Below are 15,786 nucleotides of genomic sequence, written 5' to 3'. Positions count from 1 at the left end.
TCTTCGACCAGCATTTCCTCTGCCGAAATCAGCTTCATTATAGTCATGCCCATCTCTAAACTGTGGCTGACTACGGCGTGATAGTTGTTCACGCTATTTCCTCCTTGGGCTGGCATCTCCCGAGCGTCAGGGGGAGGCCTGCGCTGGTCATTGGGTCCCCGTGCATTGTTATGCCGTGGGGGGCCCCTGACCACAGAACCTGACTCGATGTTCCTTCTGTTGGCAGAAGGACGCTGTCCCCTACTCAGTAGATTCGACTCTTTATCCCCTGGGCGTCTAGGGCTGCGGGGTGGCTGCCCGAGCCTATTCTGCCTCGCGTGCTGGGGATTGCCTCGACCAGCTTGAGATGGAGGCTTTTGTTCAGGATCCCTAGCTGGGACATCGTCCTGAGCCATAAGCGGATGCTCCGGCCTTTGAGGGCTTGCTGGCTATAGTGAAGGACTAGGATTGGGAGCCCTCTGAGGCTGCGCACTTGGCGGATGGTCTGGCTGAGAGGCTAGCATAGCCTGACTCCGAGCCAATTGGATGGCTGCTTTGAGAGCATCCATGGCATCCCTCTGCCGACGGTCCATGTCCGCCTACCGCTCACTCAGCTCATGGCGCTGGCGTTCATTTTCCCTTTGCTACATCGCCATTGTCTCCGCAGCATTCTCCTGATTGGCCCTCAGATTAGCCAACTCGTCCTACAACACTCCCAGTGTTGCCCTCAGTGTTTTGGAATCTAAATCCTCCTCTTCAAACTCCAAATGAGGTTCATTCTTAGCCACATTTGGGGGAGGAGGTTGGGACGGTGCAGCACCAGCGGTCTGTCCAGTCTTCTTAGATGTTTTCTCCATTAGATTTTCTTACAGTTTTTTATCAATCTCTCAATGAAAGCACTGGAATGTTGACCCTCGATTTGGCCAATGACACAGATTCAAATATACGATAGGAAATGAGACGACAATTAAGAGTTTAATCTAATGGTAAAGAAGAAAACACCAACGATTTATAGTGGTTCGACCCCAAAGAATGGTAATGACCTACGTCCACTTAGTGCTATTATTAATATTGAATTTCAAAGCCGTGATCAAAGAAATACGGTTCTTGAGTTTCACAAACCTTGGGAGAATTACAATAAAACGATGGATAATCACATTATAGCTTTCTATCTCAATACTCAGGAAAAAGGTTCAAAGATCAAAAGTCTCTTCCTTGAGTTATTTCATGTATATTTATAGGCTCAAGGGGGGTTACATGGGCCAATGGGCCTTAACTCTCCTTAATATCCGCGTATCAAGGTAATAAAGAGGAAATAATCAACGTAGTTATTACAAGATTATGACCATTAAAGGAAATAAGCCGAATCATACGACCAGCCTGGTCGTATCTAATAGCTAAGCTTTGATGAAGCATCAAGGATCTGGTCGACAGACGAACAACACCCCTTCTTAATGACGCTGACACGTGTTACCCTCGTGTACAAAATTCCTGCCACGTCATCCGCAGCCATTTTGGGTAAACACATGTCATTACTCAAAATCAACATATCATCTACATATATACACACTAATATGACATAGTCATCACAAGTTTTAGAGTATAAGCACTTGTTCGCATTGTTGAATTTAAATCCATTTGAAATAATGACTTTATCAAACTTCTCATGCTATTGTTTTGGAGCTTGTTTCAAACCATATAATGATTTGACAAAGATGACACCACCACAAAATCTAGAATCCACACAAAATAATGGTTGACAGAGACCAAAGAAAGATTGAGAAAGATGATGCAAACCCAAGTTGTAGAACAAACTTCTTCAACCTTGATGAACCTTCAAAACTCTTGTTGAACCACCACTTTGAGTCGTTTCCTTCTACAATGCAAAAACACAAAACTAAGGCTTATACACGATTCTTATTGCAGTCCTAATTCTAGATGCTAGATGCTTTCTTTAGGAGTAAATGGGAATTGTGATTGAACAAGCCTTAAACTCGCAAAATCAAGCACTTTCTTTATGAGTTTCTTAGAGAAAGGTAGAGATTTCTAAAAGCTAGAGAGAGAGAGAGGTTAGGGAAAGATTGGAGAGTGTGATCAAGTCTTCCAAAAATATATGAGGACCTTTTATACTATAGGCATCGTCATCAGGTAAAACTAATAGGAATAGAGCTAAAGAACACATCATTTAGAGCTTAAAACACGTATCTTTATGGACACGACAGGCGATGTGTCACCTGTTGGAAGGTGATGCATCGCCTCCCATGCAATGTGTCACCTGCTAGGACTTTTGAGCCCCTTTGCAATTAGGTGATGCAACGCCTCTTAAAAGGCAACGCCTTGCCACCCACCAAAGACTTTCCACCCCTCCAACGGGCATAAAATATCTCCAAATGCTACCAACCATTTTTGGGGATCCAAAGATACCTCCATATATCACTTTGGACCCAAAAACACAGTTTTAAGTTGGTCGGTAAATAATGCACGCAAGTATATGTGGTCGTGACAAGTAATAATTTCTGTAAGAATGGGATCGTCCCACAGAGACTACTAACCAATTACCAATAATTTACTCTCGGTTTCTATTTAACGATCGAAATTCAGATTAATTAATAAGCTAATAGTAAAAACTAAAGTTATTAAAGCAATGGTAACAGATAATTCAAGAATAAAGACCTATGGTGTTAATTTCATCAACTAATTCACTTGTCAATTTAACTATTTCAGCACAATTCAATCTTCTAATTCTATCTTAATAGCGTGTTATCAAAGGCAATCTCAATTTTTTATCAAGATAAAAAGAATTCAACCTATATGCAAATCTTCTACATATCTGTGACAGATTTCAACACATAGTAGGCATTAAACATCATAACCCTACAACCTACACAAATCATATAGATATTATCATCCTATATGCAATCTATGTCTCAACGACTATAGAATACTTAAATCTCCCCTCTTGGATCTCGAATTAAAATCATAAATCATACAATAAATGACCAGTAAATTGTAAGCATTAAACACAAACCAGTAGAGATTAAGAATAGAAGAAGAAGAAGAAGAAGAAGAAGAAGAAAAAGAAGAAGAATAATAAAATTGCACTTAATAGAAAATTAACAAGATCCAAAGTGACTACATTAAACCCTAGAGAAAAAAATGTTTAGTTCATGGAAAACATGGCTAACACAATAAAGATAAATGTCATCCTCCTTTACATCTAAAGCTGAAAGAAATTAAAGAAGAAGAAGAAAAGTGTAGAAAATAAGGCTTAGGAGTCAAAAGCTCTCTTAAATTCATAATTAAAAACCTAATCACCAATGTTTTTAAACCTAAATCCTATTTTCTTCTCTTTCAGGGAAGCGCGCCGCGAGCCTTGCTTATTCATGTTGCGGCTCGTGTCTTCAAAGTGCTTAAGGAGGTTTGCACCTCCGTATTCAAACATCGTGGCACTAAGGTGACCATGCCAAGGCCTATGTGCGTGCCTAGATTTTCTGTTGCTCTCTACCACTCATCATGCCGCAACCCTAAAGGGGATGCCGCGACATTAATTCATATTAATTCATGCCAGGCTTGGGTAGCTTATGACCTTGCTAAAGTCGCGATCCTTAAGCCCATACCGCGACTCTAATTCTATTTTTTCCAAACTTGACAATTTTTATTCCTTCATCAAAACTTCACCAAAACTTCTTCTAACTCCTCCTTGATGCCAATTTGACTCAAACAACCACCAAAGGCTACATTTTCTCACCATTTCTTCATTTTTTCGCGTTTAACTCATGATTCATAGCACCGACCTACAACCAAGAAAAACACAAGCGTAATCTTGCACAAAACAAACAAAAAGACTCAAGGTTACCATAAAAACACATCCTAAAACAATACTAAAATGGAGTTATCAAACTCCCCTAAACTTACTCTTTGCTCGCCCTCGAACAAAGGACTCAATTCATAAAACAACACTCAACAAGACACAACACAACGTTTAATGTGAACCTGCATGAACCACAATTTTTAGTGCCTCCAAATCATGAACATAACTCGAATAATTCTCAGAAAACTACTAAGCATTAATCTTAACCCAGATTTTCAGTCAACTTCTATTCTAGAACACTTTAACCTGTCAACATCTAAGAGAACCTAATCAGGCTCAACAAATAACACAGTAAATTCATCAATACATATTGAATTTCAACCAGGCAGGTTGCTAACCAATTATGTATTCCATATGCTTACTTATTTTCCATTCTCCACTAATATACACCAAAAGATGCTTAGAAATCAATAGTACTTTATAGGCTTGTAATGTTAGGCTTAGTAATGGTAGATGAGAAAAACTTTTTAAGCTCAAAGTTACCACAAAGACATGACCTTTTTCTACCACCCAATTAATAAACCCCCCAATAATGTCCCTTTTTTTTTTCTTGATCTAAAGAGAGATATATGTTTTTATTCTCTTTTTTTTATATAGATACTAACTACACTCCCCTAAACTTATTTCTTTTTATACGTTGGGAGTGTAGTACATATATAAACAAAAAAACAATCCTTTTCAATTTTTGTACATATACTCTCCCTTTCTTTTTTTTAGAATCTCACTAACTTTCCCAAATGACCCCAATATAAATCCCCACCATATTGTCATCATGTGCATCATAGTATCTTTAGGGAATGATTTATATCAAGGTTTCAATTCATAGGCTTTATTAGTGGCTCAGAACAAAATGGTACAATATTAGGCTTAACAAGGGTGATCAATGGAAAATAAATTTTAGAGTTGGCAAGAAATGCTCAAACGATCCAAAAATGGCTTAAATCATTTTTCCAAACAAGCATGATGTATTATTTCGCCTCAAATAACAAATAAGCAAGCTTTAGAATTTACAAATTCCCACTATACAATCCACAAATCCATTCAATATGCATCAAGAAATTCAATTGTACAACTCACAGAGCATGAAATATTTTGTACATATGTTGGCACACTAAAGTGAAATACAAAAACAGTTAACCAATTACACAAGTTTTCATGAATTCATTTTCTTTGAATTATACCATCTATCATTCACTTTATCTTCATTAGAAATCATAGTTCACAATAAATTCACGTTAGACTCAAACTTAAAACTTAAAACTCAAAATGACATAAAACAAAATAATGACGCACATCATATTCACAAACACAAATATACACAAACAAATACTCTAAAAATAGACACAAACAACAGACACACATTTTTAAGTCCCTCCCCCAAACTTAAACTAAACATTGTCCCCAATTTTATAAAAGCTAAGGAAAGAAGACTTGCCTGCTATGAATGATCTCAAAATGGTGGTGGCTCATCAAACGGCCTCCACTGAGGCGGATATTGATAGAAATTCCAGTCCACCTCATTATTGGTCGTGCGATATAGAACTTCATTATCCTGGTCCACCCGCCCCCTCGTGTAGTCATGGAAAGCACTCAAGTATTGGTGAGTGTGTTGTCCTTGTCTAATAATGTAATTAAGGCGGGCGGTGTCCAAGTCGTTCGATGGTTGTAAAGCCAAATATGGTGGTTGCTCTCTTCCAACTACCTCCTCTTCTAGTTGTGGAACATTCACATTAGCTTGGGCATTTGCTTGTTCTCCTGCCTCCTCAGCTTGGGCTGCACGAGGTCATGGTGCTGGAGGCTCCACAAAAGGTGGCTAAAAACTATGCATGATGGATCGATAAATAGGCCCCATACCTTTCATATAATAGTAACTCGGGTACACCATCACCTCCCATACCGCACACAGGTCTGTGATCATAGACCCATGTCCCAATCCAGCAGTAGTATGGAGGCGACACAAATCACGGATACTGAACCGTATCACTCTCCCAATATCCACTGAGAGCCCCTTCATAATGGCATATATCAATAAGCACCGGTCAATCCTACCATCAGATGAGTGAGTATTAGGCATAAGCCTAGCACTCACAAATAACATCCAAGCGTGGCCTACCCTATTAATTTGGTATCTCCGAAAAGTATTTGGCTGCCCCTCTTGCATCACAAATTGGGATCCAAGAATACCCAAAGTTCTATTCACATCATTCCAATCAATATTCCCTAAAATGACCAACCGATGGTATTCATCCTCCCCCCTCAGTATCATCGGTAAGTCATACAGAGCATCAATATTGTCCACATCACACTCCACCTCAACCCCCCTACAAAACACCTTCCTATTCGTAGAACCCAGAAAGTTGGCATAAAATTCATATACCATGAGACAGTTGACCTTGGTCATTTTCTTGTCCACAAAACTCTTCCAATTTCTTTTTTGAATTTCTTGTCTGATAATCTCATAAATGTCATTTTGGAAGGGAGAATCCTCATCTTCCATACCACTCTCCTTAATGAGTCCCCTTAGACAACACTTTTGATAATGCTCAAAAGCGTCCTTATTAATGAACCGTGAAGAATCATACTCAAGTGGAGGAAGTGGTTGTGGAATGGGCTCGGGTGGTGGTTGTGGTTGGCGAGATGTGGAAGCACAGTTATTTTTTGTCATAGTGGCTGCCCTAGATGGGTTCTTCCTAGTGGCCATATCTAAAAAATTTGGTATTTGGGTTTAAGAAAATTTGGGCAGCACCTCCCCTTAAAATTGATGTCCCAAAATTTCCCAAGATAGAATTTCCAATAAAAGTGAATGACAATAAAACGTACTTGCCCTTGGAAGACTAGAACCTTTGATGTAGACAAATCTTCACCCTATGTATGTCTTCCCCCAAACTTCCTCATTCTTTCTTCAAATGTAAAGATTTGGTTAATCCTAGGGCTAGGTTGATGGATTGAAGGTTAAGAGTGGTGAGAAATTCATAATTAATGGTTAAGTTCAAGAAATTTGGGAGTGGGTGTTGGAATTTTAGAGAGCTTGGGGAGAAATTAGGATGAGAGAATGGGTTAGATGAGTGAGAATGAGAGAGACTGAGAGAAAAATTCACAGAGAGAGAAAGTGGTTTTGAATTATGTGGGAAAAAATGAGGGAAAGGTTGGTTTATAAGCTGATACGGGGGCGTGCCATGGCCCATGCTTGTCCATGTTGTGGCCCGCCTGTTTTTTTTCTTCGCCTCAAACCCATGCACCGCGACACTCCAATGTCCATGTCGTGGCCCGTGTCACCCCTAAAAAATATACCACTCTCTGACTTTGGCAAGTGTCGCGGCTCTAATGAGCATGTCGTGGCACTATTTCTCCCATAAAAAGTCCCCTCTTCTCTGACTTCGCCAGGGCCGCAGCTTTAAAGAGCATGCCATGGCCCTAATTCTCACTTTCATTTTCTTCGATCTTGACATTCCCAGAAGTGCAACTTCGCTAAAGTAAGTCACGACTTGGCCTCCACGCAATTTTTTTTCAGTATATATTTTTTTCACGATTTTCATGGATCCTAAGTACAACCTAATTGAAACTTTAAGAAAAATAAAAATTACAACTTAAAACCCAAATTGTTCCAAAAAAACATAAAGCATAAAAAATAAAAACATAGGAATGTCTCCTACAGCAGCGCTGTCTTTTACGTCTTTTAGTAGGACAATGCCTTCCCTTCTCAAAGGGGTCATAACATCACTACAGACTCTGCCTTGCCTTCTCTACTTTGCCCTCAATATAGTGCTTTAATCGCTGACCATTCACCTTAAAATGCCATGTCTTCTCGCTATGTATCTTCACTGCACCATATGGAAGCGATACCACCACTGTGAAAGGTCTTGACCACCTCGATTTCAACTTGCTCGGAAATAATTTCAACCTTGAATTGTATAAGAGCACTTTATCCCCTGATTGAAAGTCTTTACACGAGATACGTTTGTCATGGAAGGCCTTCGTCTTCTCCTTATATATTTTAGTATTTTCATAAGCCTCGTTGCGAAACTCTTATAGCTCATTCAGGTCCATGAGCCTTTTCTCTCCAACTTTTTACAGATCCACACTTAGATTTTTTACAGCCAGTATGCTCTATGTTCAAGCTCCACAGGAAGATGACAAGCCTTCCCAAATACCAAGCGATATGGTGACATCCCTATGGGTGTTTTGAAAGCAGTTCTATATGCCCATAAGGAATCATCAAGCCTCTTTGACCAGTCTTTACTTGACGTATTCACAGTCTTCTCAGGTATACTCTTTATTTCTCGATTCGATACTTCCGTTTGGCCATTTGATTGGGGATGATAGCCCAATGCAGTGTGGTGGCGAACTCCATATTGGACACATAATGTAGTAAAAAAGTGATTGCAGAAATGACTTCCTTCATCATTTATGATTGCTCGAGGAGTTCCAAATCGGGTAAAAATACCCTTTTGCAGAAAGTTCAATACTACCCTCTCATCATTTGTAGGAGTCACTGCAGCTTCCATCCATTTTGATACATAATCCACAGCCAAGAGTATGTATATATTATTAAATGACGACGAGAAAGGCCCCATAAAATCGATCCCTCACACATCAAATAATTCCACCTCTAGGATTCCTGTCATAGGCATTTGGTCTCTCCTAGGGATGTTCCCGTTTATTTGATAATAGTCACAACTTTTCACAAATAGATTTGCATCCTTGAACAGTGTAGGCCAATAAAATTATAATTGGAAGACCTTCATTCCTGTCCTAGTTGCACCAAAATGACCACCACATTGTAAAGTGTGACAATGAGTCAATATAGATTGCATTTCCTCCTCAGGCACACACCTTCAAATCACTTGGTCTGCATAGTGAAGATAGAGAATGGACTCTTCCCAATAATAGTGCTTGACCTCTGAATAAAATTTCTTTAACTGTTGTCTCGACATGTCTCGAGGTGGAACCTTGGCAACCAAAAAATTCACATAATCTACAAACCAAGGAGCCCCCTCATCATTACTCACAGCAAAGAGTTGCTCATCTGGAAAATCATCATCAATTTGAACTCCACAAGCCTCATTCTCATTCTCAAGCCTCGATAGGTGATCCGCTATCAAATTATCTGTCCCCTTTTTGTCCCGGATTTCCATATCGAACTCTTGTAGCAACAAGACCCAACGAATCAAGTGTGGCTTAGCGTCCTTCTTGTTCATAAGGTATTTTATTGCAGAATGGTCAGTATACACTATTACCTTATTGCCAATTAGGTAGGGTCTGAATTTATCAAAGGCAAATACTATGGCTAGTAACTCTTTCTCCGTAGTGGCATAGTTAAGTTGAGCATCATTAAGAGTCATGCTAGCATAGTAAATAGTCCTGAATACCTTATCTACACGTTGTCCCAACACCGCTCCCACTACATAGTCACTTGCATCACACATAAGCTCAAAAGAGAGATCCCAATCCGGTGACACAACAATAGGAGCATAAACCAATTTCTCCTTCAGCGTGTTAAATGCCCTTAAACATTCATCATTAAAGTTAAACACCACACCATTCATGAGTAGAGTGGATAATGGCTTCGAAATCTTTGAAAAGTCCTTGATAAACCTCCTATAGAATCCAGTGTGGCCCAAAAAACTACGAACCCCCTTAACAGACACTGGTGGAGGTAAGTTTTCTATTATAGATATCTTAGCCCTGTCTACCACAATACCATGGCGTGAAATCTTGTGGCCCAAATTATTCCTTCCGTCACCATAAAGTGACATTCCTCCCAATTTAATACCAAGTTTGACTTCTCACAACTTTTCAAAAACATCTCGAAATTATCCAAACATCCATCAAAAGAGGCCCAAAGACTGAAAAGCCATCCATGAAAATATCTATACCTTTTTTCCACCATGTCTGAGAAGGTAGACATCATACATCTCTAAAACATTGCTGGAGCATTACACAACCCAAACGACATTCTTCGAAATGTAAATGTTCCATAGGGGCACATGAAGGAGGTCTTTTCTTGGTCCTTCAGTGCAATGGGAATTTGATGGTATCTTGAGTACCCATCCAAGAAACAGTAATAAGGATGGCCTGCCAATTTGTCCAATATCTGATCAACAAAAGGCAAGGGAAAATGATCCTTCCTGGTTGCCTTATTCAATTTACGGTAGTCAATACAAATTCTCCACCCCGTCACCGTACAAGTTTGAATAAGTTCATTATTATCGTTCTTAACCACCGTCATACCACATTTCTTCGGGGACACCTGAACAGGACTAACCCATGCACTGTCAGATATTGGGTAAATCACCCTTGCATCCAACCATTTAAGGATTTCCTTCTTTACCATCTCCTTCATCGACAGATTAAGCCTCCTCTGGGCATCGATACTAGACTTACTATCCTCCTCCATTAAAATACGGTGCATCACCGTTGAAGGGCTAATACCCTTAATATTTGCCAAAGTCCACCCAATAGCTAGCTTGTGAGCCCTTAACACCCTAAGTAGCTTCTCTTCTTCCATAGTAGACAATGAAGCAGAAATAATAATCGGTAGTGTGTTGTTCTCACCCAAATATGCATACCGAATGTGATTAGGCAATGTCTTTAACTCAAGGACTGGTGGCTTCTCAATAGATGGGAGTGGTCTCTCAGGCACTTTCCCTAATTCCTCATATTTCTTTTTATAAAGTTGCCTTGCTGAGTTCAACTACTTAACATATTCGCTGGCTTCAGTACCATCACACTCCTCTTGACTTGCAACCAAACTCAACTGAAGTGGGTCCTCAATAGACCTGACCCCTTCACCTTGTTTTTCCAATACACTGACACTAAAACAACTGTCACTAGCACGAGGGTAGGTTAAGGCTTTAAAGACATTAAAAACTACCTCATCACCTTGTACTCTAAGCCTTAACTCACCCTTATAAATATCAATCAAAGCTCGGCCCATGGCTAAAAATGATCTTCCCAATATAATAGGCACGCCCTCATCTTCCTCCACATCTAATACAATGAAATCCGCTGGGAAAATGAATTTATCTACCTTTACTAGGACATCCTCTAGATACCCACGAGGATGCTTGATAGACCTGTCTGCTAACTGTAGTATCACTATAGTGGGGCGTGCTTCTCCTAACCCCATGCTCCGATAAACTGACAGTGGCATTAAATTGATACTGGTGCCCAAATCACAAAGAGCTCTCTCACACTGAAAATTTCTGATGGTGCACAGGATAGTAAAACTGCCTGGATCCTTTAATTTCTGAGGGAGCTTCCTTTGTAAGATGGCGCTGCAGTCCTTTTTCAAAGCCATTGTCTCAATATCCTCCATTCTCCTTTTCTTGGATTATATATCCTTCATAAACTTCACATAGCTGGGCATTTGTTCCAAAGCCTCAGTAAATGGTATGTTGATGTGAAGTTTCTTAAACACCTCAAGAAACTTGGAGAATTGCTTATCAAGATTCACTTTCCTAAACCTCTGAGTATATGGAAATTAGGAGTAGGTTCCACAATCTCAGCTTTTTTATTACCCTTTTTTTGAAGATCGTCAGTGACCCTTTTCTACTCTAGTGTAGCTGCTTGTTGATCCTGAGTCTTCACCTCTTCCTCTGGAACTGAAACTGAAGGCCCCCCATAACTGGTCCCACTCCTTAAAATGATCTCTTGACAATGTTCTTTGGGGTTTACCTCTGTGGAACTAGGAAAATTTCCTTGTGGTCTACTAGAAAGTAACTTAGCCAACTGACCCATTTGTGTTTCCAAATTCCTGATTGAGGACCTTGTCTCTGTCATGAATTGATTTGACTGGTCAGGTTGAGTTGTTGGTGGGTTCAATAGATGATATGGTGGTAGATGAGATGGGTGTGGGTTTGGATCATAGTATTGCCTAGGGTGAAGTCCATAGGTTGGTTGGTGAGGTGGGTGTTGAGGTGGATGTTGTGCATACTGTGGTTATAATCCTTGGTTATTTTTCCAAGACGGGTTGGGATGATTCTTCCAAGCAGGAGTATATGTATTTGAGTAAGGGTTGTTGGAAGGACTTGGAAAGTTACCAATAGCCTAAGCTTGTTCCAAAGGCAAACTGTTCACATCTATTGAGCAAGTAGCAGTGCTTGGGCACTTCTCATAAGAATGAGGACCCCCACAAATCTCACAACTAATAACATTTTGTACTTACATTGCTTGGGTGGTGAGATTATTTTGCTGCAATTACTTGGTTAGAGATGTCGTTTGAGTTGTCAATAAAGCAATAGGATCGACCTCTAAGACTCATGCCACCTTCTTATTCTCACGCTCAGTGGGCCAATTGTAATTATTCATGGCCATCTCTTCCAGTAATTCATAAGCTTCATAAGCAATTTTTCTCATAAACGCTCCACCTGATGTTGCATCAATAATGGTCCTTCTATTTCCCTGCAAACCATTGTAAAAGGTGTGCACCAGCAACCACTTCTCTATTCCATGATGTGGGCACTTCCTTAGCAACTCTTTAAATCGTTCCCACGCATCATATAAAGACTCCCCCTCCAACTGATGAAAGTTATTAATCTCTCTTCTATATCGAGCTGACTTCACAGGGGGAAAATATTTACCAAGGAATCTCTAAGCCAAGTCTTCCCAAGTGGTGATAGAGTTGGCTTGTAATGAGTTCAACCAACTCTTAGCCTTGTCTATTAACGAAAACATGAATAATCTTATTCTAACAGCATCATTACTCACCCCGTTCATTTTGAATGTTGCACACAGCTCTAAGAAGTTGGTGATGTGGAGATTCGGATCCTCATTTGGTAGTCCCCTAAATTGGACACAATTCTAAACCATCTGAATAATCGAGGGTTTTATCTCAAAAAATTTCGCCTCAACAGTAGGAGGACAAATACTTGAATGTATCCCCGTAACAGTAGGGAGTACATAATCTCATAATGGCGGGTCAGCCTCAGCTATTGCATTACCCGCATTACCTAGATTTGCATTGTTGTTGACACTATTATTCGCATTCATAGCCATTCTCACTAACCTCTTCTATTTTCTATTCCTCTTACAAGTCTTCTCAATCTCAGGATCAACAGGCACTAGTGACACCAGTCCTTGACGTCGCATACACAAGTTAACCTTTAAATCAAGAGGCAAGCAAGGAGATATATTAACGAAAATGTCAAAGAGAAGCCAAATTAGAAAAGGAATCAATTATTTTGATATTGATTAAATAGTCCCCGGCAACAGCGCCAAAAACTTGATCGGTAAAATAACGCACGCAAGTATACGTGGTCATGACAAGTAATAATTTCTGTAAGAACGGGATTGTCCCACAGAGACTACTAATCAATTACCAATAATTTACTCTCAATTTCTATTTGACAATCGAAATTCAATTTAATTAATAAGTTAATAGTAAAAACTAAAGTAGGCAAAGCAATAGTAACGAATAATTCAAGAATAAAGACCTAGGGTATTAATTTCATCAACTAATTCACTTGTCAATTTAACTATTTCAGCACAATTCAATGTTCTAATTCTATCTTAATAACGGGTTATCAAAGGCAATCTCAATTCTTTATCAAGATAAAAAGAATTCAACCTATATGCAAATCTTCTACATATTTGTGGCAGATTTCAACACATAGCAGGCATTAAACATCATAACCCTAAAACCTACACAAATCATATAGATACCATCGTCCTATATGCAATCTATGTCTCAATGGCTATAGAATATTTAAATCTTCCCTCTCAGATCTTGAATTAAAATCACAAATCATACAGTAAATTGTAAGCATTAAACACAAACCAGTAGAGATTAAGAATAGAAGAAGAAGAAGAAGTAGAAGAAGAATAAAATTGCACTTAATAGAAAATTAACAAGATCCAAACTGACTACATTAAACCCTAGAGAAAAAAATGCTTATTTCATGGCAAACATGGCTAACACAATAAAGATAAATTTCATCCTCATTAACATCCAAAGCTTGAAAGAAATTAAAGAAGAAGAAGAAAAGTGCAGAAAATAAGGCTTAGGAGTCAAAAGCTCTCTCAAATTCGTAATTAAAAACCTAATTTAAAACCTAATCACCAATGTTTGTAAACCTAAATAATGTTTTCTTCTCTTCAGGGAAGCGCGCCGCGACCCTTGCTTATTCATGCCACGACCCGTGTCTTCAAAGTGCTCAAGGAGGCTTGCGCCTCCGTCTTCAAGCGCAGTAGCACTAAGGTGACCATGCTACGGCCAGTGTGCGTGCCCAGATTTTCCTTTGCTCTCTGCCACTCATCATGTCGTGACCCTAAAGAGCATGTCATGACATTAATTCACATTAATTCACGCAAAGCTTGTGAAGCTTCTGGCCTTGCTAGAGTCGCAACCCTTAAGCCCATGCCATTACTCTAATTCTATTTTTTTCCAAACTTGACAATTTTTAGTCCATCCTTCATCAAAACTTCACCAAAACTTCTTCTAACCCCTCCTTGAAGCCAATATGACTCGAACAACCACCAAAGGCTCCATTTTCCCACCATTTCTTCTTCTTTTCACGTTTAACTCATGATTCATAGCACCGACCTACAACCAAGACAAACACAAGCATAATCTTGCACAAAACAAACAAAAAGACTCAAGATTATCACAAAAACACATCCTAAAACGACACTAAAATGGAGTCATCATAAGTGCATACAATTTAAACTCAAATTTCACATCAACACTATGTGAAATTCACTAACTGTTTTATAGCTTGCTCATATAACAACACTTATCCTTTTCATTTAACCAATCATAACATTCCTCCACTTGGTTAAATAAAAGATTCAACCTCTAGCTCTAACTGTTTTGGTCCATCAAGTAAAGTGTCTTTCGACTTGAATTTTACCTTAGTGAAAATACCACAAAGTCTTATCAAAATCATTGGTAGCTTAAAAGATTGAACCAAGTATTCCTTATGATAAAAATCAGTGATACCTCACACAACTTCACTAGATCTTTTGTTTTCCCACTTTCTCGCTTAGCACTCATATGGCCATGGGCTCATCCCTTAGTGAACTTTCCGGGGAGAAACTCCATGTCTCATGAGTGACGACACCACCTCTAAATTCACATAGGTGAAGTTCTTACAACACCTTTGCTACCTTTAGAGATGCTCGTTGCACTCAACTGAACTTCATTAAAAGCCCTAGGCTTAACCCTTACTCGGTAGCAACCAACACTAACCATCTCAGATGGAACTCACCAAAATTTTAGTGTTGAAACCATTATCTTATCAATGACTTTTTCTTACCCATGGAAATATTTCCTTTGTTGTTCACAAGTTTGGAGTTAGGTTGTTGTCATTGGTAAATCTATTCTTCAGGGAGTTTCAGTTTCATTCTTTTTGAAGTGGAACTTACTAACCTTCTCACAAGAGGTTTTGTAAATAGAACTGTTAAGTTCTCACTTGTCTCAACATATGAGATCGATATATGATTCCATCTTGAATCAATTGTCTCACATATTCATGTGTTATAATAATATGTCTAGACTTTTTATTATACACACTATTTGTAAAACGCCCTAATCTAGTTCTTTATAAAACATTCACATACTCGTGAATTTATAGGAGAAAAGCCACTTATTATAAAATCCCAGTGGGGCCTTGCTAAAACATGCAAGTTGGGCCCAATAGTTTAAAAAGAAAAATAATAGCTTTCATGCAAAGTTCTTAAAAATAACCAAAGTTCAAGTCCCATTTATAAGTTTAGAATGTTGAAATAAACATAACATTATTTTAGAAAAATAGCGTTTAAACTGATCGCTTCTCGTCCATAGGATGCCCCCACGCCATACACACCATGACAATAGAACTCTCCACATCACCACGCGTGCCATAGAGAAACATATTCGCTACCAGGAAGGGAAAGTAAGGGGGTGAGCTAAAAGCCCAGTAAGGAAGTTCAAATAACACATAAGTAAAACACACAAA

General features: G+C 39.1%; 1 protein-coding gene and 1 non-coding gene across 2 annotated transcripts; one reads left to right on the top strand and one right to left on the bottom strand.

Moving 5' to 3' along the window:
- Positions 1 to 10,544: 10,544 nt before the first annotated feature.
- Positions 10,545 to 11,150, bottom strand: LOC133799596 (uncharacterized). The gene has a single exon (XM_062237599.1). The coding sequence runs from the start codon at positions 11,148 to 11,150 to the stop codon at positions 10,545 to 10,547; it is 606 nt and encodes a 201-aa protein (XP_062093583.1).
- Positions 11,151 to 12,296: 1,146 nt separating this feature from the next.
- LOC133802826 (small nucleolar RNA R71) lies at positions 12,297 to 12,402 on the top strand. Its single transcript, XR_009877572.1, has one exon. It is a non-coding gene; the product is annotated as a small nucleolar RNA R71 (small nucleolar RNA).
- The last annotated feature ends 3,384 nt before the right edge of the window (positions 12,403 to 15,786 follow it).

This window comes from Humulus lupulus, chromosome 9 (assembly GCF_963169125.1).
Source record: "Humulus lupulus chromosome 9, drHumLupu1.1, whole genome shotgun sequence".
NCBI lineage: Eukaryota > Viridiplantae > Streptophyta > Magnoliopsida > Rosales > Cannabaceae > Humulus > Humulus lupulus.
Note: the sequence above shows the minus strand (reverse complement) of the source record. Positions and strands in the feature narration are given on the sequence as shown.

Bases quoted from the DNA above. Each gene is read 5' to 3' on its own strand.
- LOC133799596 (XM_062237599.1), bottom strand. From the start codon at position 11,150: ATGGCTTTGAAAAAGGACTGCAGCGCCATCTTACAAAGGAAGCTCCCT.